The 20,921-nt window shown below is 42.9% G+C and overlaps 1 protein-coding gene across 2 annotated transcripts in view; it reads left to right on the top strand.

Annotated features, from left to right (window-relative positions):
- Positions 1–20,921, top strand: part of UNC5C (unc-5 netrin receptor C) — a 272,875-nt gene that overhangs the window by 188,716 nt on the left and 63,238 nt on the right. For both annotated transcript variants that reach the window (XM_076336783.1, XM_076336781.1), the window contains exons 3-4: positions 1,392–1,535; positions 15,655–15,758. In XM_076336783.1, the coding sequence (XP_076192898.1) occupies positions 1,392–1,535; positions 15,655–15,758 (248 nt within the window). The remainder of the gene's footprint in view (positions 1–1,391; positions 1,536–15,654; positions 15,759–20,921) is intronic.

Raw genomic sequence — 20,921 nt, 5'->3', positions numbered from 1 at the left:
ACGTGTCATGCTGTACAATTGGGAACATTCACGTTATGAATATCACCTTGTAAGCTGTGTGGCAGGAGGCTGAGGGTAGCTGGCCTCCACGGGCTCAAGTCTGTGCTCAGCAGAAAGACCTGCCCTTTGGTGTTTGGTGATGGGGACAAAGTGTGCATGCTGTGATCCAAGGATCTTTCAGTTGAGTTTCCGTGGCAATTCTGGAAGGAAAAAGAAAATCAGTCCCACTACACAAAATATTTGTGTGTGAATTTATATATTCAAGGCTGTTTGCAAGAGTGCATTTTTGAAACGGCGATGGTGTTTTCTACAGGCAGACACACATTAGAAGTTTATTGATACTTTGGCATTGGCAACAAAGACGAAATATGCTGACAAGAGGTGTAAGCACTCTCTCCCACCCCCCACCCAGTATCTTGGCTGGAATTCAGAGCGTTTTGACCAGGCAGTGCATTTTGAGGCAGAGAAAGGGGTTGTGTCAGTATGAAACACAGTGGTTGTCATTAGAGGATCAACACATTATGAACGAACCTTGCAGTGGTGTCTGAGACACCGCAATATTTCCTTGCACTTAGAAGACGCAAAACAGCTTCCCAACAGAGAGCACTGTGTGGGAAATGTGGGCAAATATCGGTCTACTAGAAAGGATAGCAAGTGGGTCACTGTCATTGTCGGTGCAACTGTGGGTTTGGGGGGGTTGTGCTGAGATGCGTTATGGAGGGCAGGGCCAGGGAGACTGTCAGGCACTGAAGTGTATTGCACTGTATTATAAAATCACCTAAAAAATATCACAGTATCTGTAGTATACGTGACAGTAATAGTCCCCAAACTGGCAGCTTGCAATAACTGTACCACAGCACATGTGCCCATCATTACAGCATATCGGAACATTTTCTACAATGGCAAAATCCATTTTCCTGGGCAGTTCAGTGTCAGAGTGAACAAGTCTTCTCCCTGTGCTGTATCTGCCTAGCAAAAGGAGATGAAATACAGGAGGGCTGAGGGAGTCATATAAATTGAATGACTCTGTGGTTTTATGATATTCATATGAAAATAAAACTGGGCTGGATCGTCACTTGATGTAAATCGTCCTAGGGACATGGTACAATTTATATCAGCTGAGGTGCTGTTCCTCTTCTTTGTCTAACATACACGCTGTATGTGATGAAAGTCAAAATTGCAGTGATTAGTTTTTCATTCACCCACTTCTCTTTTTATGCAGATAAAGTGTTGCTTTTTTTCCTTCACATCCTTATGACAGTCCATGTTGCTAAGTAGATACTGGTAGCTGTGAGGTCTCACAACAACTTTGCAAGCAGACTTCTGTTCCTACACTTCTTTCTTTCTATCTGTAAGCATAACACTGACCAGCGTTACTTGTACCCTGACAGGTCTGATTGTCCGAGAGGTAAGCATTGAGATTTCCCGCCAGCAAGTCGAGGAGCTCTTCGGGCCCGAAGATTACTGGTGCCAGTGCGTTGCCTGGAGCTCTGCAGGCACCACCAAGAGCCGGAAAGCCTACGTCCGCATTGCATGTGAGTGTCTTTACTCTGCGTGTTGAGTCGATGGTGTTTGGGTGAGGAAAAGTGGAGTCTCTGCCGTTCGGGAGAGACGTTTTGTTTCTGACCAGTTAGGCTTTGTATTTTCTGCAGTTATTGATGCATACTAAAATAAGGCCTTCAGAAGCATTTATAAGAATTTCAGTTTATCCTGTTCTTAAGAGCAAAATCTCAATTCTTCTCCTTTGTGTGGGGGGAAAGCATCAAAAACAATATTTCTCGAGTACAGCAGTTATATGTCTCAAGAAAAGTGTCTGAAGCTAATGAGTAGGAATATTACCAAAGAAACCTATGAAATGAGGTGACAGCTGTTCCTTTCACAGTATCATCGAATGGTTGAGGCTGGAAGGGACCTCTGGAGGTCATCTGGTCCAACCCTCTGCTCAAGCAGGGCCACCTAGAGCCAGTTGCCCAGGACTGATTCCAGATGGCTTTTTAATATCTCCAAGGAGGGAGACCCCACCACCTCTCTAGGCAACCTGTGCCAGTGCTCGGTCACCCTCACAGTGAAAAAATGTTTCCTGATGTTCAGAGGGAACCTCCTGTGTTTCAGTTTGTGACCATTGCCTCTGGTCCTGTCACCAGACACCAGTGAAAAGAGCCTGGCTCCATCCTTGTTACACCCTCCCTTCAGGTATTTGTACACATGGATGAGATCCCCCTGAGCCTTCTCTTCTCTGTGCTGAACAGTCCCAGCTCTCTCAGCCTTTCCTTGTAGGAGAGATGGTAGTCATCTTTGTGGCCCCTTGCTAGTTCAGCAACTAGCAACTCTCCAGTATGTCCATGCCTCTGTTGTACTGAGGGGCCCAAAACTGGACCCACTACTCCAGATGTGACCTCACCAGGGCCGAATAGAGGGGAAGGATCCCCTCCCTCGACCTGCTGGCAATACTTTGTCTAATGCAGCCCAGGATAACATTCTCCCTCTTTGCAGCAATGGCATATTGCTGACTCATGGTCAACTTGGTGTCCACCAGGACCCCCAGGTCCTTTTCTGCAAAGCTGAAAATATCTATCTCTGCAATCATATAATAAAGCTGCTGTTCCTTAACAAAGAAAAAAAGTGTGTGTTTAGCGTATCATGTAATCAGATTGATAATACAAGGTTGAAAGTGATCATCATGAGCCGGCAGTGTGCCCAGGCGGCCAAGAAGGCCAATGGCATCCTGGCCTGTATCAGAAATAGTGTGGCCAGCAGGAGTAGGGAAGTGATCGTGCCCCTGTACTCGGCCCTGGTGAGGCCGCACCTCGAATACTGTGTTCAGTTTTGGGCCCCTCACTACAAGAAGGACGTTGAGGTGCTGGAGCGTGTCCAGAGAAGGGCAACGAGGCTGGTGAGGGGTCTGGACAACAAGTCTTATGAGGAGCGTCTGAGGGAACTGGGGACTGTTCAGCCTGGAGAAAAGGAGGCTGAGGGGAGACCTCATCGCTCTCTACAACTACCTGAAAGGAGGTTGTAGCGAGGTGGGGGTTGGTCTCTTCTCCCAAGTAACTAGCGATAGGACGAGAGGAAATGGCCTCAAGTTGCGGCAGGGGAGGTTTAGATTGGATGTAAGGAAAAATTTCTTTACTGAAAGAGTGGTGAAACACTGGAACAGGCTGCCCAGGGAAGTGGTGGAGTCCCCATCCCTGGAGGTATTTAAAAGACGTGTAGATGAGGCGCTTAGGGACATGGTTTAGTGGGCATGGTGGTGTTGGGTTGACGGTTGAACTCGATGATCTTAGAGGACTTTTCCAACCTCAATGATTCTATGATTCTATGATCTCAACCCTAATATTTCATCATTGTTATTCATGGCTACTAACCTCAGTATTTATTTTGAACCATTCCCAGCATAGACCCCAAGAACACAGGGCAACCAGTACCCTGAAAACAGATCTTCATTTGACTGTACAAATATTTAATGTTCATTAATTTTGAAAGAGGTGCTTTTCTTTGTAATAGAGTAGTCACACTGGGGACTCCCATTTCTCTTTCACATCATGAAATCCTGTTTTGTATAATGGGAGCAAAATATATCTTCCAGAATTGTACCTCTTCCACTGTTTTCACCTCAGCAAAAACACATTTTGTGAGAAAAGGTCATTAGAAGCTGGGTTTGCGGCATACTTATATTTCCTGCACTGTGCCTAACAATTTATAATGAGAGAAGAGAATTCTTCCAGCCAAATAAAGCTTTTCACAGACACGTTAGAAGAAGGACTCTCTGTCATTTAAAACTCTCCATTTAGAGCTTGATTCTCCTTTTGTTCTTGCGAAAGTATTATGGGGTTAAATCCTTGAAGAGGAGTTACCTTCTGTGTAAATATCCAGATACAGATCTAGGAGGTGCAATTTAAATACCCATTTTTGAATGCTTTTAGTCCAAGTAACTGACTGGAAGTAGAGGACCCGTACTTTTGATTACAGGACTAGCCTTGGCGAAGAATTTCCCCAGGGTTAAGGGGAATTAAAATTATTATACAGCCTTTCTGCAAAATTAGAAACACCACTACATATGTGCATAGTGCTTTCCCATGGCAGGAAACTTTTCAAGACTTTGAGGATTTTCTTTTTCTGTACTAAATGAAAGAGAGTTATTTCAATTTTTTTTCTTCTAAGCAGTCAAGCACTTCAGAGAGGCTTAGCAATGTTTGAACAGGTTTTTTAGATTATGACTACTAAGTTAACTCATTAAGTAGATTTTCATGTCCTGCCAGTTAGCCCTTGACAGATGACCATTAAATTAACGCAGTTTAGAAGCCTGAGTGTATTTCACTTGATGGTTAAGTAACTTTTGTATACTGCCATACCTATGCACTTAATTTCTATATAACACATGATCATTGTATGTGTATGCAAGTTATTTTGTATCAATTGACATTTCTTCCCAGGTGTCCAAATTTCTATTGAAGGCGTTCATGATATAAAGTTTGCTTCTTTTTTTTACCATATTTTGGAGAGAGAGGAACAATCAGTTCAGTGATTTTTCTAAAGTCTTGGTGGTTTTTTTTAAAACAGTCTAATTAAATAAATTCCAGGGAGTTTTATGGGCCTGTAACTCGAATGTGGCTTTGTATTTTAGTGAAGTTTTTTTAACCTCTTGGTCCTGAATTTGGGGTTCTTGGGCAGCTGTGACACAGGCAAATCACTTAGACTCCTTGGGATTAAAGGTTGAAGTGTTAGGCCTTCAAACTGCAGATTTTCAAACAGCAGCAAAAGCACGTTCTGTGCAAAATTGTCCATTTCCAATTTTACAGTTTTCTATAAATTTCTCAGGTAACTCAGCACTATTTTTTTAGGAACTCAGACATATGATGTGGGGTATATGCCTTACTTTGTGATGCCATTTGATCTACAAGATCCCTATTTCAAACTGTGGACTCAGATATACCGATACCCATCTATATTCACAGGCTTGACTTCAGAGGACTGAATCTGTACTGGCAATGTAATAGTTGTTTCCTATCTAAACTTTAAACACAGCTGGTAAGTCTTGTGATGGCTACACAATGTGCCGTGAGTTTGGGATGCAAGGTAGTGTCCATGCAGTATGTATTAATCTAGAAAATCAAGGGTGTTCAAAATTTAAGAGGGGCAGAAGAGCCCATCTCTCCAGCTCTGTCTGCAGCTATAGTTGCATGTTTGTCACCAATGCAATCTTCACTTCTAATTTGTACAAAAAGTGAGCACTGACACCTTTGGGAAAGGTGAGGGGTAAATGGAGCATGTAAAGTGCTCTGCTTAAGTTATGTTATTATTTATTTTAATACCTGAACCTGGTGATTTCATCTCGACAGGTACAACTGTAACATAACTAGCCATACCTAGCACATTAAGAAAAGCTTCTCTCCTTCTCCCTCTCCCTCTTCCTCTCCTCCTCCTCTTTCTCCTTCTCCTCCTTCTTTTCTCCTTCTCTTTCTCTTTTTTCTCCCTTATGCCCACTGGACTTATTCTGGAATTATTGTGTCCTCTCAAGGGCTGGAGCTGCACTCCATTAAAACAAACGAAAAAAATAGCATTCAACATCTCTGTTCACTGAGCGTGTAATAGAATTAACTGAAAAGTAATTTGAAAGTGTGAAAAATGTGCATCCTGGAAAAGCAGCTTGTATTTGTTTAATGCAGGGTCAGGCATGTGTCAGAAAGTACATAACAACCTAGTCAATGAAAGTTCTCTGTGAAAATCAATTGCAACATCGCTCCGGCCAAGAGCTTCAGTTATTCAGGAAGGGAGTAATCTATAAATACGGAGTGAAGATGCTGCTGGTTTTCAAAGACTGCCCATGCTAGCAATATAAACAGGAAAAGAGTCTGAGTCTAAAGCCAACATCCTGGCTTCTCTAAGTGTTCAGGGCATTTAATGGCGTCTCGCCATTGCACTCCTGGACGATGAGTATGCTAGGAAATCACTCCCTTCTGTGCAGGCTTCTTCTGAAAAGGAGGAGAAACAGTAGGTGACAGAAACGTCATTATTTTCAGCTTTTTTCCTATTTCATGGAATTCATCTTCCTGAGGCGTTGGTGTCCCCATGAGAACAGAGTTGAGCATTTCATCCTCTTAAAAAAGCAGATTTGTTGGGTTTAATTTTCACTTTGCCATTCTAGATATCTCAGTAACCAGCAAAGTAGGGACACCTAATGTATATCTTGGTGGAGCTGGAAAGATATAATTTTCTGAGATATTGGCCTATGAAAGTGCTAAAATGCATTTCCTGTTTATTCACACATTTCTTATTTATTCTAGGCACATCCTATCAGGAGCACTAGGAGTCACTAATATGTTTTGATACAGTTTTTCTGCTCAATTGAAAAAAATGTTACTTTTGTGGAGGGAGGAAGAAGGGGGTTTGAGTGGCTTTATCTTTGGTTGAAAAAACCCCAAGCCCAATATAAAGTTTTAATGTGAATTTCATGTAACAAGACTGATGTCATTGAACAGATAAAACCTAACAGGGCAAAATTCCTGTTAAAAGGATGAATGAGGCCTGAGCCTATGTAACCGAGAGTAGAGTTAAACTCACTGGAAAATACATCTGATAAAGACTAAACAATAGCTGCAGGATTTGACCTAATTTTTAGATCAAATAATAAAGGGGTGGCTAAGACAAATTGCTCTGAGCCCATGTGCGTAAAGCAGCCTCACTTTTCATTTGCTCCAGTTTGGTGTTGCTGTAGCCTCACTGACTTCATGATGTTAACCCAGGCTGTCCTTAAGAAAATATAGTGAGAATATAAGCCCTAAATCTGCTGCCTGATTTTGGATTTGTTTAAAACTTATAAGAAAATAGCATTTTTCTCCATAATTTCTGTTACCTGATCTTTTTTGGTGTAATGAATGCGAGTATTCTTTTCTTTTCCTTTATTCATTATCTAAAATCAGAATTTTTTAAAAAAAATCATTTTAAAAAGCCCTGAGGTAGTAAGGAACTCTGCTTGTTAATCTTTTGTATAATTTGATATTAGTTTCCGATGTACTTATCTAAAAGCCTTGTTTCCCCCAGACATTTTTTCAAAGGAATGTAGCTAATATATGCATGTCAGATACTGTATACTAATAAGATAAATGCAGTACAGAAAAGTAGACTAGTTCACCTGATGGTTTATCTCTACTTAGAAGGGGTATACAGTCGTACAAAGAAACAGGTATGAAAAAAAAAAAAATCACAGATTCTTTACTGACACTTGGTTATCTCACCTTTTAGTACTGGGGCCCATGCTCCGCGTTACATTGCTGCAGTGCCTTTCTTCCCTCTCTTCACAGACCTAATCCAAGCAATGCTGTGAGGATATGCTCCCCTAGCCACCAAAGTATTAGAGCACATTGCAATAGGTACAAAGTTGGGTGGATGTCGAGACAAGGAGAGAGAGCTGGGAAGGACGTCACTTGAAAATTTTAATAGGAAGGTACGTCCAGGATATGCAGTACTAAAAAATAACCCAAAAATGTGTTTTATGCACTTTGATAAGTGTGTGAGAGTTAGCAGATATAGGACCTTAATTCCTTCCTTGTGTACCGTTTAGGTTGCTACTAATCGATATCTGCTGCTTGTAGCTAATAAAGGGATAACTGAGGCACGTGATCTTGATCTGAGATTACTGAAGAGAGAACGGCAGATCACAGAAAGGGCAGCAGAGAAGTTAACTGAGCATTTAACATATTTGATACTAACACTCTGCTTTTGCTCCTGACAGGCATGTTTCTGTGCCACTTCCCAAGTTAACAGGCATGACAAATTCCCAGACTTAAGGATGCAGTTGCAACAGTAATAAATACAAATCACATTGCTTTGTAATAAAGAGCTAAGACTTTATAAATTAAGATGGACTTGACTTTGCTGTTAGCGTCGCTTAAAAAAACAAAAGGAAACCCCTTTACTGAATTTATATGAATTTAATCCCTCAGTAGGAGCCTTGAGAATATCCTACCTACACTGTCATGCCTAAGAAATTATAATCTTTCAGTAGAGTCTGCTTAGTGCTTGATGGTGAAACATAGATGCAGTCAGGAAGTTAACAAAATTTTGGGTATATTTTGGTAGTGACCAGACAGCTGTGTGAGTCAGATTAGCGTATCAGAGAAGAGCAACAACAACAAAATACCACGTTTATACAAACTATTTTCTGGTTTAGTGTTTCAGTGTGTTGTAAATTCAATTCTACATATGAATTGCAATGTACACCTGATGTTTCTGGTGTCTATCTTTAGTACCTTTAGTATATCTGTCATCTAAAAAGGCACCTGTTGAGGTTAGGTCATTTGAACTTTACATTTAGATTTATTTGAAAAACAAGAACTTCGGATTTTGTCTTCAATCACCAAATACAATAATGAATAGAATTCAGTTTATAAGTTAGTTTACAGGTTAAGCTTACAAAAAAAACCAAGAAATATCGAGCTATCAAGTAAAAATATAAGAGAAGAACAGTGCGATCGATGTACACCTGGGAACCCATCTGCTCAGTGAAATCTTGATAAAGTTTGCTTGCTTGTATTTTTTACAGTTGTATCAATACCAAATGTGTTGAATGGGTTGTTCTTCATTATAAGCATAGCCCACATGGAAGCTGTGTTGCAAAAGAGTGTTTTGTCTTACCAGCACCTTGGCTGAACTAGCTTCGAGCTGGAGAGGAGGGGAAGAAGTGTTTTTTCTGCAGACGTGCAGGCAGTGAGTCTTCGAGGAGTTGTCAGGGTGCAACGTTATCCCCAGCTGGCTGAAGATGCCATCGGCAGAATGAGGGGCTGGCAGGTGTGCACCTCCTGTTTGCTCAGGCTGTAAATATGTAGGGGATAAAAGAGGAGAGAAGGTCCTGGGCTCAGGCCAAGTGCCTTGCAGATTGTAGCCTGGCAAGCAAAGGGTGTTCCTCACCTCATTCCGTACCTCGGGTCCGCAGATATAGCAGCCTGCACCCCAAAAATGTTGTGCACTTCCAAGAAGTCTGCTTCAGTCCCCATCAGCTGCTCAAAAGCTGATGCTGCTTCTTGGCTGTGTGGGATGGCAGCCCAAGGCCTCGCTCCCTGGGCCGTCGGAGGGCTACAGACAAGCTCAGCCCAAGCCGCGGGCTGCCAGGCATCTTTGGAAAGGGGGAAGCTCCACTGTCCCTGATGTTCCTCTCCAGGCTGAGAAGGTGTCTGGGGCAGCCTCGTGGTGCCGCGGCATTTGTCTTTAGGGCTGGCCAGATGTGAAACAGCCCCTCCAGAGAAGGAAAGAGTGGCACAGAGTCGTGTATTGAGCATAAAGACGGGGTTTCGAGGTGTTGACTTATTTCCTCTGTCCTCAGCTCCAGCTGCCGATGCTTGGGCTGGCTGAGAGCGCAGCCCTGTCCAACCGCGATCTCATCCTGTGAGCAGCAGCGCACTGCAGGAGGGCAGGAGGCTTTGATCAACACCCAGCGTGTGGCTGATACAGCAGGGGACTCCGCAGGGCGAGGCGCCACACTTAAAAAAGCAACTAATAGAGGTTTCGGAGGGATCCCCTGGGTTACAGACTGATGACACTCCTGTTGACTGTCTCAGTGGAAATCTGGTTTGGTCTAATTAACAACAGAGAGCTGGAACCACACAAGGACAAAATGAAAAAAAAGGAGTTTTTTGTACCTAACCTTTCCATTACTTACCCACCAGTGTGATTGATCCCCGCACAAGGGTCGTAGACTCAGCTGCGAACAGAAAAGAGAGGCCAAAATATACCTGATAGCACATGGTTTCTTACATTTAGAATTACAATTCAGTCTCTAATGCCTTTTTTTGCAGAAAAAAGGCGTCTCTTAACTCTACCCACATTGTGGAAAGCGATGGAAGAGGAACAGGCCAGTTTTACAGTATTAGTCATGTTTCTCTAACTCAGCATCAGTCATCCAAGTTTGGGAATAAATGCAGTGAGATGTGTTTTCACAAGCATGTGGATCCTCTTTTATTTTGTAGAACATCAGTAGCATTTTCCCACTCTTTTTCCACAATTATTTTTCTGTTTGGGTATTTCTTATTAGGCTAGGTAAAATTAAAACAGCATTGAACCTTGCCTCTTGAGAACACTCTCAATGGTAGGAGGTAGTCTTGAAGTGGAGAGCTTGGCTAATGGTTAAAATAATACCAAGCCATATTCCCTTTTTTTCTAGTGTTTTAATTGCATTTTTTGCTTAATGACATGTTTAGTTTTATATGGATGCCTGTATATACATACCCATATAAAGCAAGCTATCTTCTATATGGAAATATGTACTTCTTGTGTGCTCTGAAAGCACACACCAAACGTACTTCTTTCAATGGGCACAGTTAATATGAAAGTTGGATAGAAAATTATGTGTTTCTTCTCTTTGTACTCTTAAAGCTTGCTCATTTTTTGAATTATTTGTTATAGAAGGAAAGTTGACGTTGGAGTTACTAGAAGGAGCAGAGAGTCTTTAAGGTCTACCAAGGGCAGAAATCCATCTTTCCCTGACAGTAATGCTGCATTGTTCTGTTCGTTTCTGGTTTACATCTAATTCCTGGCTGACAAGTGTCCGTTTTTCATGCTCATTCATTAGTCACCCTTGCATTAGCACTGCCTTGAAGGCGTCTGGTCTGCCTCTTATCACATTTCTCAGAAATGATAAAAGATATCCTTAAAGTTTTACCCACCCACCCATCACAGTAAAACCCAGAACAGCAAAGAGATAAAATACCTTTGATTAAAAAAAAGAATAGGGTCATTCTTTGCTCTTTCTTAGAAGTTGACAGGTAGAAAAGGAAGCGGGGAAATGCCATGAGTTCCTGTAGACACTATTGCCTTTAGCAGGCGAAAATGCAACTTCTGAGTGGTTTGTAAGCTAAAAATGCGTTAAACGTAAAAGAAAGTCATTTAGCAGTGCATCAAAATTAAGATCTAATGCCCCTCTCCCCAAAAAGCATAGCAATTCAGGAATAAAGCTAACAATATGGTGTACACTGAGATTCTGATTTCCTGTTATACTATTTCAGTTTTATGCTTGTGGAAATTCTCTCATTTCAATGCAGCTCTGAATGCAGCCATCTGTCCTTACCAGAGAGGGTTGTGCAGGAGTATTTTAGGAGTCTTGGAGGAAAGTCTCATCTTAAGTATGCTGTAAATGTGCTGCGATATATGCCACAAGAGCCCCCTCTGAATTTACCAAGACTGTACATTAGTAAAGAAAATAGAGTCTGGCTCAAGGTGGCAGACCAGAATTTTAATTCTTCTCCTTGGTTTCTTTTTATGAAGACAGCCTTGAAGGGAAGTTAGAGGGGGGGGAAAATGCCTGATGGGGGTGCAGGCTGTCCCCTGAGCCTGGTGGTGACATCCCCACCTGCAGCTGGGTGAAATACGTGAGAGAGCTGGTGAGAAAAACAAGACGGACCCTTCAGCATCGCTGTCCACCAGGGCTCGCCCCGCTCCGGAAGAGATGAGCTGCGGCAGCAATATTACCTGTATAAGGGGAGGAAGAGTATTGCTAACACAGATAATCAGGGATTATTCTACATTACCAAAATAATAATGGAAGGAAAGTGCAACTGCCTTTCTCTTGTGTCTCTCCCTATCAAAAGTGAGGGTAGAGAAGGCTCTCTCTCAGCGTCACATTAACAGGGCTGCTGCTGACCCGAGGCTTTAATAATTCACACTGCCTCTTCACAGACAAAGAGGTCCTGACCCAGAATGGACCAAATGTTTTATTGTTTTGCCTCTTCAGGCATATTTTCTGAAGGTTGTTAAAAATTTCCTTTTTTTTTTAAAAATGGGATTTTATTTGTCTTCTACCATTCTCTGGGAAAATGTATCCCTTCTGTCCTTGCTTGTAAGCAATTGTAACTTATATGACACTTTGAAAAAGTGAAGAACGTTATTGAAAATACTCTGCTTGGAAAAGTTCCAAAGTCCCTCAGTACATTAGCAAGCTCACCCACTCCTGGTCGACAGTGTGAAGTTGCCATGATGACTATAATTGTTAAATGGCAAAGGAAGCTGAAGATTGAAGAATTAGAAGGGCGTTGTTTTTATCCACAGAAATCATAATGCAAGGGCCACAGAAAAAAACCAGTCATTTCTAAACCCAGTGCTGTCCCAGCAGGGTGTTTCATGATAGTTAGAGCAGGTGACGAAGTTGTTTGTCCAGACCCTCCGCTTCTTCATCACTTAAAAAACCACCTTGTTAAGTTGTTTGTCTATTACAACCAGCGAACCTTATGCTTGGTTAGGTAAAACCTGCCCTGCACAGCTGCCATCTGTAGCTATTTGTAGGTGGCACGGCTGTGGCGGGAGGTAGTGAGTAGTTCTGGTGAGATAAAGCTGGGAACACGTGGGAGGGAGCCAACAGAATAGGGTATAAGAGCTCCCAATCTTGTAAATACACAATTATGTACTTTTTTTTTTTCTTTTCCACAAATTAGTATCATTTACTCAATAGTATCTAATGGCTCCTTTGAGAACATTACTGTCTATTATGTCAAGGCCCTTACTTAGTGTATTTTTAGTTTGTGGATCATTGACCCACTCAAATCCAATGGCGCTGTTAGAGCGTTGGCACACAGCAAGGCTCCATGAGTGGGGGGCAGCCGGGGCCTCGCAGGGTTCGTCTCACCTGCCGCAGTCCCACTGCAACGGTTCCCATGGAAAAGGGGCTGTTCATACTCAGCAATTCCAGCTGTTGATAATAAAGAGGTTAAAGTATGATTTTTTACTGTTATTACACATTTCTAGACTAATGCTCTTTACTTTTGTATGCACTAAAATTTGGGGTTTTTTTAAAGGCAAGTGCTTTATGAGAGAGGTGATTATTGTGCATGTGAGGCTATGGAGAACTTCAGAGCTCTATTAATGTTTCAGGAAGGTAGGCAGGACAGTAAATCAATGTGTCAAGGAAAAAACTCAGATTATTATCTATCTAATCAGCCTCTACTGTCTTCATCCCTCCATATCTTAACACCTGAAAGCTATTATTAATGTACTATTTATTACTGTGCTTATATGCTTCTATTACCAGCACGGTAACTTTCTCATTTATCCTCAGCCATGATATTAGAGCATGATATATCTGTTAAAATTGTCTGCTCTGTGCACATATGTGTACCTGTTTGGTGCACTATGGTGTACCCGATGTGCAGGCAATTCTTTTCCTTTGGAAATACCTGTGGAACTAACAATAATATGATCATATGGGTACTGCTAGCAATATAACCTGGGTTATTTACTAATCTAAAGCAAACTGCATTAACCTGGCATTGTGTGCGCCTAGGTTACGTATCAAGCCCACAGGTTGTGTGAGGAGCCTGGGCCAAAGGAAGGGTGTTGTGTCCTGAGAAACTCACCAGCTCCTGAAAGAGCTGCTCATGTCTATGTTTAACATGCAGAAGTACAGCAAGCCAAAACTCAGCATTTTGTCCTTGGAGTGACTCCCACCCACAGCGCACCTGGAGGGTTTTGGTTTTACTCAAATTGAGCCATACAACCCAAATGTTCCCTGGTTAGCCTGTCAGAGAGGGTGGGATGAAGCTGATGGGCTGGTGATGCTGGAGTTGGCAACGCAGTGGGAGCTACGTACAGGTGTCGGATACTGACCTAATCTGGCTGGTTGTCTTGCTGTGGTCACTGTCACATGAACGAGCCTCGCTGGCTTGGAATAACTACAGTGTGACAAGGATGCTGACAAGCACAATCTGGTGAAGCTTGGTATGTCATCCTAAGAAATGATCACTTCCAGATGTTTGCTCCTCTTCTTTGCCGTAAGTTATCCGGTGTTGTAGGTTAAAGCCCCCTTCATCAACAACTGGTGGATTAAAATGGTGGATTTTGTAGTGAGGTAGCTGTGACATTGGCATGTGCTTCCTTTTGACAGAGGGTAACCCCCAAACAAGCAGACAGCTGGAGGCAGTAATTTCTTATATTGCCACAGTAAGATCTGCCAAAGCTTATCTTTCTGTGCCCTAAACTGTGGCCATAAATCCCGTCCCATCAGAGGGGCTCTCAGCATCCCTGCCCTGTGTGCCGGAGGGAGCAGGAATGCCAGTGGTGGGGAGGGAATGGGGTTAGGGGTTTCTCCTCTCGTGCCTGTGGTGCAGGGGAAGAACAGAGATGCCTCAGTTTCACTAAGGAAATGCATGGGTTTAAGGACGTTAGAAGTTTACCACGTTATCATCTTAAGTTAATATCAGCATCTCCAGCTATGTCAGAACTTTCCCATGGTACAATTACATTGACATTTAATTCCAGGTAGTTGAATAACCACATTTTCCCGATATAGGCTAAGAGTCAGAGGTCTTGTGCTATCCGAAGGTGAGTTTCAGAGGAGCTGATTTTGGTGGCAGATACCCCATCTCCTTTTCCATCTGTGCATTTGCCTGCCCCAGGTTTTGCCTTTTGGTAGTGCTGATGCAGGTCCTTGTGGAGTCAGCTGTAAATGAGATCTTGAAGGTAATCTAGATGAAAAATAACTCTTTGGATGGTTTATTTGTAAACTGGTTCAATTCAGGGATCTGTTTTCCAGCACAGCCACAGTTTATGGCTTCAAAATATGAAATATTTGCCTTTTAAATTGTACCCATGTGACTTGTTTCCAATATGACACAAGTATTCGTGCAACCTCGCCATGAGCTGGCATAGGGAACTGGTCTGACTTCAGAACAAAAAGTAAAATAAAAATAACTTTTTTGCAAGGGTTTTTTTAAAGTCAGGCCAGCTCTCTGATGTGACTTTGAATGTGGCCCCATGTCCATTTGCAGCAGGAACCAGCAAGCAGGGAGAAATATCCCCAGTCGCTACTGGGGCTGAATGCTCTGTTCTTCAAAACCCCATCCTCCCTAGCACAGCGGAGAGGGTGCCAGTCCGTAGCAGAAATACAGAGCCAGTGGTAAGGAGCGAACTTCTCAAGTCCATTTTACTATCATCACAAAGATATTACAGAAGCTTACAAAAAAGCCAGAGTACACAGCTGTCCAGTATGATGAACTGGTCCGATGTTTGGAGGTGCATTCAATGCCCTCTCTGCCTGCCACATTTCTGTGGCGCTGTGCAGGGATCCAAGCACCATTCAGCTCCACATTACGATTATTATTATTATTATTATTATTATTATTATTATTATTATTATCTATTTAGTGCTGCAGGGATAATGATAAGGTGAAGACAAATTAGCTAAAGCTGTAAAGGTAATGCTTATAAACTAAAAGTACATTAAATCGCAGCACAAGCACTTTCATCCATGAGTTTAAGGCAACTCAGCCTATGTGCTGTAGTTTTACAGATTTATTTAATTTTCCATAACTTTCTTTAATACTTTACTGGCATAGTTTACCAACCATAAATTATCTGAAGAAGGGACTTGTTTCGCCTTTTGTTCTGTGTTTGGACATGACCTTCCACAGTGAGGCCTTGGATCCTCGCTGGGTTCACATGCTCTACCACAATATAAATAATAAATCCACTGTGAAACCTTTGACTGCTTAATGTTGGAATGAAGTGAAAACATGTCCCAGTCTTTTTTAAGTGCTTCACTTTCCAGGGAGCAGAAATGCTATTTTCTCTGTTTAGAAAGATCTCTCGCATTTATGCAGTATGGCAATCAAATGTAATTTAAACGACCAGCTATTAATACTACTAATTCTTTTTCTTCTCCTCCTCCCTCCCCAGATCTCCGGAAGACTTTCGAGCAGGAGCCCTTGGGGAAAGAAGTGTCCCTGGAGCAAGAGGTCCTGCTCCAGTGCCGTCCCCCCGAAGGCATCCCAGTAGCCGAGGTGAGCAGCAACAGCAGTGTCCTGGCACTTGGACATCCCAACTAAGGCCTGATCGGTGGCTAATGGTGCAGTGAGTTAGGGCATGGCATGATGAATGGGTGGTAATGGAGAGCTGACTGACTGCCGCTCGTAGACAAGATTGGTCGGGAACTGATTAATGGCTTTGGATTGTGGTGCCTTGCTGGACAGAGCTATGGTCAGTTTGGTTTCAGTTTTTTCTTCCCTTTCAAAAATCACAGTTATATCTGGCATCCAAAGGACACGTAGCTGGTGGAACATGTTAATACCAGCCTACTATCTTTCCTTTTCCTTTTAAAGAAAACAACATTTCACTTATTCTGAGAGGCACCTTTCAAGCATAGTATAAAAAGGTTTTAATTTTTAGTTTGCCAGATTATATTTCCCTCACGTGTTTGTGCACGTGCTCGTGTGTGCACCAACCGGCCAGCTCGGCACAAGAGGATGTACCGTGGTCCAGTACAGGCTCCCAGGTGAAGCAGCATGAGGTGGGGGCAAGTAGGGAATGTGTCTCCCTAATAATCCATCTTCAGGGACTTACTTGGTTTTCCTACTGGCATTTAAGTAAACCCGGAGTGGGTAGCCTGCCCTCCACCTGGCAGGAGTGAGCCCACCCTTCAGCGAAATCTGTGCCCACTGACAGCAGCGGGTGTTCCTGTGAACAGGAGCTTGCCTAAGTGCAGTGGTGGCTCCAGGTTCAGCCTCATTGCTCACGGGAGGGGTGTCTCTGAGTCACAGGGGGGCCTCTGAAATCCTAAATCCGCTGCAGCTGTTAAGAGAAAAATTGATTGTTAATGACGGTAATTCCCCTATCTGAATTCTCCTTGGTTGTCCTCTGCCATGCACAGAAGAAACTGTTGCCAATTTGCATTAGGATAAGTTAGACTGTCATGGCTAAGTAGCAAAGTGGCTGTCACTCAGTACTGATGACTGATTTCTCAGGAGTTGAAGCTTAAAGTGTTACCTCCCCATCTAACCCAAGTTTAGTTTTAATCAGAATTGCAGAAATGTGTCCACAAACATCAGAAGGAATAATTAGCATAGAAGATTTTTCCCATTTTCTTTTTCCATAGGCGGTTTTCTTTCCCCATTAAGATCCCCAAAACTGTAAAGAGCATTTAGGTCTGCCGAGCCAGCTTGCTGACAGCTGTAATATTAATCAGTTGGCTTTCCTCAGGAACTTAGCAGCAATTTCTTATTTTCCTTTCTGATGCTTCTTTGCATCAAATCAACTTGCCGTTGTGCCATGACAGGAGTGTTTGTAATGGGATATGTTCTTCAGGCGGTGCAGGATAGTACTGGGGAACTTCATTACCTTTGCTAGAAACCGAGATTGATGACGACGGGTAGTTTGTTTGAACGCAGTGTTACAAGCACCTCTGAAATTTCAGCAGCCAGTCCGGTTATTCCCTCGGAAAGGATTGTAATGCCCGGTCAGGCAGCTGAGACCCAAACAGCATGATTTAAAATGATGCGTGGAAGTGATCTCTGAAAAGATCCTCTGTGAGCTGCTCTCATAATAATTGCACTTTTTCCTGCCTTCTAGTATCCTGACTCACTCTGTCAATAGCCGAGATTCATGACTGTACATTAACTGGCTCTCAATCTTATTTGTACTGTGGTCGGGGCAGACACCAATTAACACTTGGCAGGCTCAGAAATCATATACTCCCTGTCTGACGTTCAAAAGAACCGTTCTCGATGTTGTTTTTTTTCCTCTTCTGACTTTTGAAGTCAGAAGGAGATCAAACACCCAGATTGGACAGCCGCCTAATACAGCCTCTTTGTAGATTCTTTCCAACACTATTAAAAGAACAAAGACCTGAACACTAATGAATATGAATACCTTAACATGACACTTTATTACAGCCACTCGCTGAAGCTGGTAAGATAAATTTAAAAAAATGGAAAGATGAAAGGTAACTTGGTGGATTGAAGGATTACATGATTATTTTAATTTAGAGGTGAATGAGTTCTTTGTTTAAAACTTCGTTTATTTGTTCAGAGAAGTTTCTGATATGATGGTACAGGTAACTAAGTAAGAAAGGACTTGGGAGAAGGCAGGCAGCAGGCTGAGGCTATTTTCCGTCTTGTTGAAAGACTGCTTTGATTCCAAGTAGAGTAGGATAATGCATACGCTGCAGCTCTGAACAGCATTTCCAAATGCTTTGGTGAGCATGTACCTCAGACTCTTCCCACGCTGGGCACTGTGTTTTGTTTTGTTTTGTTTTCCACTTACTGGCTTCTGAAGTAGTCACTGGATTTAACAACAAAACAGAGGAAGAAAAGCTTACGCTGTGAAACTGTACAAAATACACATTCAGTGTTACATAATGCTGGAGTCCAGAGTCCCAGCACCTTCCCCTTGCTTTTTCTCTTTCATTTTATTCTCCCCTTTCATTTTCTTTTTTTCCTGGTATTTCAAAGTGGTGGGAACAACCATGCTCAGGGATACATTCTGTCCTCTTTTCAGTAGCTGGGGCATTTAGTCTTATAATTCCCAGCATATTTAATTGCAATTAACTGTGTCAAGCTCTTATGGATCAATGCTGGAGCAGATCTTACTATTACTGAAGATCTGAACCACATAGCAGCATACAGCTGCTGCAGAGGGCCAGAAGGACAAAGACAGAGATGGACAGGCAAAGCTTTTAAGGCAGCACTTACCAGTCCCTCAGATCCACTAGGACATGACGAGCATTAGAGTAGGCTCAGATCACAACCACTAGAAAAAAAAAGCCCAAGATCCAAATAGAAGAAGGTGTGTTAAAATACACACACCAGCCTCATGGCCTGAGGTCAAATCAAAGTGCGTCTTGCTTGTTCACTTGGGACAAAGTGAGGAACCGAGGGTTTGCTTGGTCTCTGGGAAAACCAGATCAGCTTCTCTGCAGCCATATACCCCTGCCCACCAGCCTTGACCAGCGTCGGTGCCAGCTGCACCGTGGCATGCCTCCCCACTCCCAGTTTTATAGCCAATATCAAGCTGAACCTACCTACAGGTTCTGAAACACCCGCGTAAATGTTTTCTCTTTTCCAGTGCGTGGCCCAGGCAAGCAGCAGAAGGACCAGCGCAGGCGATGTTACACTGAGATTTCCACACATAGCTGAGGGGTGAAGGGGCAAACTCACATATTCCTGCTGTGGGGGGCAAAAAAAAAAAAGGAACGGACATAAAAACAAACAACACCCTGCCCTAGCTCCATGCTTCCCTGCCTTCTGCTTTTCCTCAATGGGGAGAAATAGGATAAGGTGGTGAGATAAGTAGCCTGACCTGCCAGACTCGGCGGGAGCTGATGGTGCTCAGCGGAAATCAGACAGTTGCAGCTCCCTGGTGTCAACAGAAACATCCATTTCAATTCCACTCTCTTCTGTGAGTGCATTTTTTCAAACCTAACCTGAGAAGGCAGGAAGGATCCCATTCTGCAATGCTCCAACAGTAATGGCAGAGTTATTAGCAATTAACCCCTTAGCTCATTTAATTTGTTCTTTGAAAGATGCCAGCATTGTATTGCACATGATAAAATACAGTTAGAGACACCAAGTCACATCAAATCAGCTCATTGCGATAGGTTATAGATCAAAACATCAATGAGATGTAAGATTGGATAATATGCCATAAGCTGCCAGACGAACTTTTGCATTGAAATGTATGATTTGCGGTGCCTTTAACAGAGGGATAATTGCTTCTTTAATTATAATTGAGGTGTTTCACAGAGTAGTTTAATTGCAGAACAGGGTGTAACGTACAGTTTGGTGACCCAGTTGGGTTTAAAACTGGACATATTTATCCACATTCATGGCTTTAATTAGGAACTAGAGCAAGGGGAAAAGCATCCCTGAGTCAAGAGGCAGAAGACGGTGTTTTGCCGAGTCAAGGTGACTGTGACACAGACTTTATTCAGCTGCTCTTGCACGGGCAAAAGCTCACGGAAGCTGGGGACTTCTCCAAATAGGCAGCATCAGGTGGCTGCTCCATCTAATTGATTATTAATATGACCACTGTTTGCTTTGTTTCATAAGAGCTACTTATGTTTTGCAGCAGTTATCCCTTAATTGGGAGTTCATGTGTATGCATTTCCATGCAGGTGTGTGTCGCCGAGGCAGTGTTTTATATTCGCGGCAGGAAAGTGAGTTCTAAGAGAGGCGAGTAGAGGAGTTTGTGACCACAAATACTAATTAGCTGGGAAGTGACACTGTCCTTTGCATTGCCTTGCAACATACAGCAGAACTGCCTTCGGGTGTCAATGGGAGGAAGAGCGGGCAGGGGGAGGCGGGTTTGTGTGCAGAAGGAGCACAGCCCAAAATGAATGAGGACTGCTCAGTTATTTTGCCCTGGAGAGCCACTGGGTAAGATGTGGCAATGCAGGCCTGTCCTTCTCCAAAAGTACGGCATAAAGCTCCCCGCAATTGTCAGTGTCTGGTCCCATACATTTCTATTCCTTTTTACATACTTTTTACGCCCCAATCTACTGGTGGGTGATCAGGGCACTCTTTTGAGAAGCATGAGAGGTAGGTTACAACCCCCTGCTTAAGGATAGGCTTGCATTTGGGTCTTGTGCTTTCCCAGGAAATATACTGACTGCTAGTGTATTAGGTGGCCTTATTTTTACATTTCCTACCAGTTCATTTCCACAGTGCAGAAACCCATGCCAAGATGCGCACATCTTCTTGCAGGACCGAGTTTTTTGAGACCCGAATTTTCTATGGGATCTACCCCTATACTTTTCCTTTCCAGTGCAGTTCCGTTGATGCTGATGTCAGTGAGGGCAGAGCGTGCTCCTAAGTGAATCAAGTTGCTGTATGATTGGATCTGACCACAGGCAAGGATGATCTGTGAGACTGGAGAACAGTTAGGTTTCTAGTTCCTCCATCAAATATTACAACGGGAGGTTTTCTACAAGAGCATTGACATGAACCCCGCTAGCTTATCCTCTCTACAGCTTGCTTTTTGCAGCAAAGATGGCTCTGGGATGCTGGTTTAGCTAACACAAACTTCTTCAGGCTGTGCTCAGAAAGAGCAGCATTTTACCTTACACATTTTTTTGGAAGATGCGCAATGTGGGGGACAGCTTTTAGCTGCATTTTTTGATGAGGTAGATGAGAATACCTCCCAACTTTCCTCTTAGAGAAGATAGCTCCTCA

Source organism: Aptenodytes patagonicus, chromosome 4, assembly GCF_965638725.1.
Source record: "Aptenodytes patagonicus chromosome 4, bAptPat1.pri.cur, whole genome shotgun sequence".
In the NCBI taxonomy this organism is placed as follows: Eukaryota; Metazoa; Chordata; class Aves; order Sphenisciformes; family Spheniscidae; genus Aptenodytes; species Aptenodytes patagonicus.
This window is presented reverse-complemented; position numbering and strand designations above follow the sequence as displayed.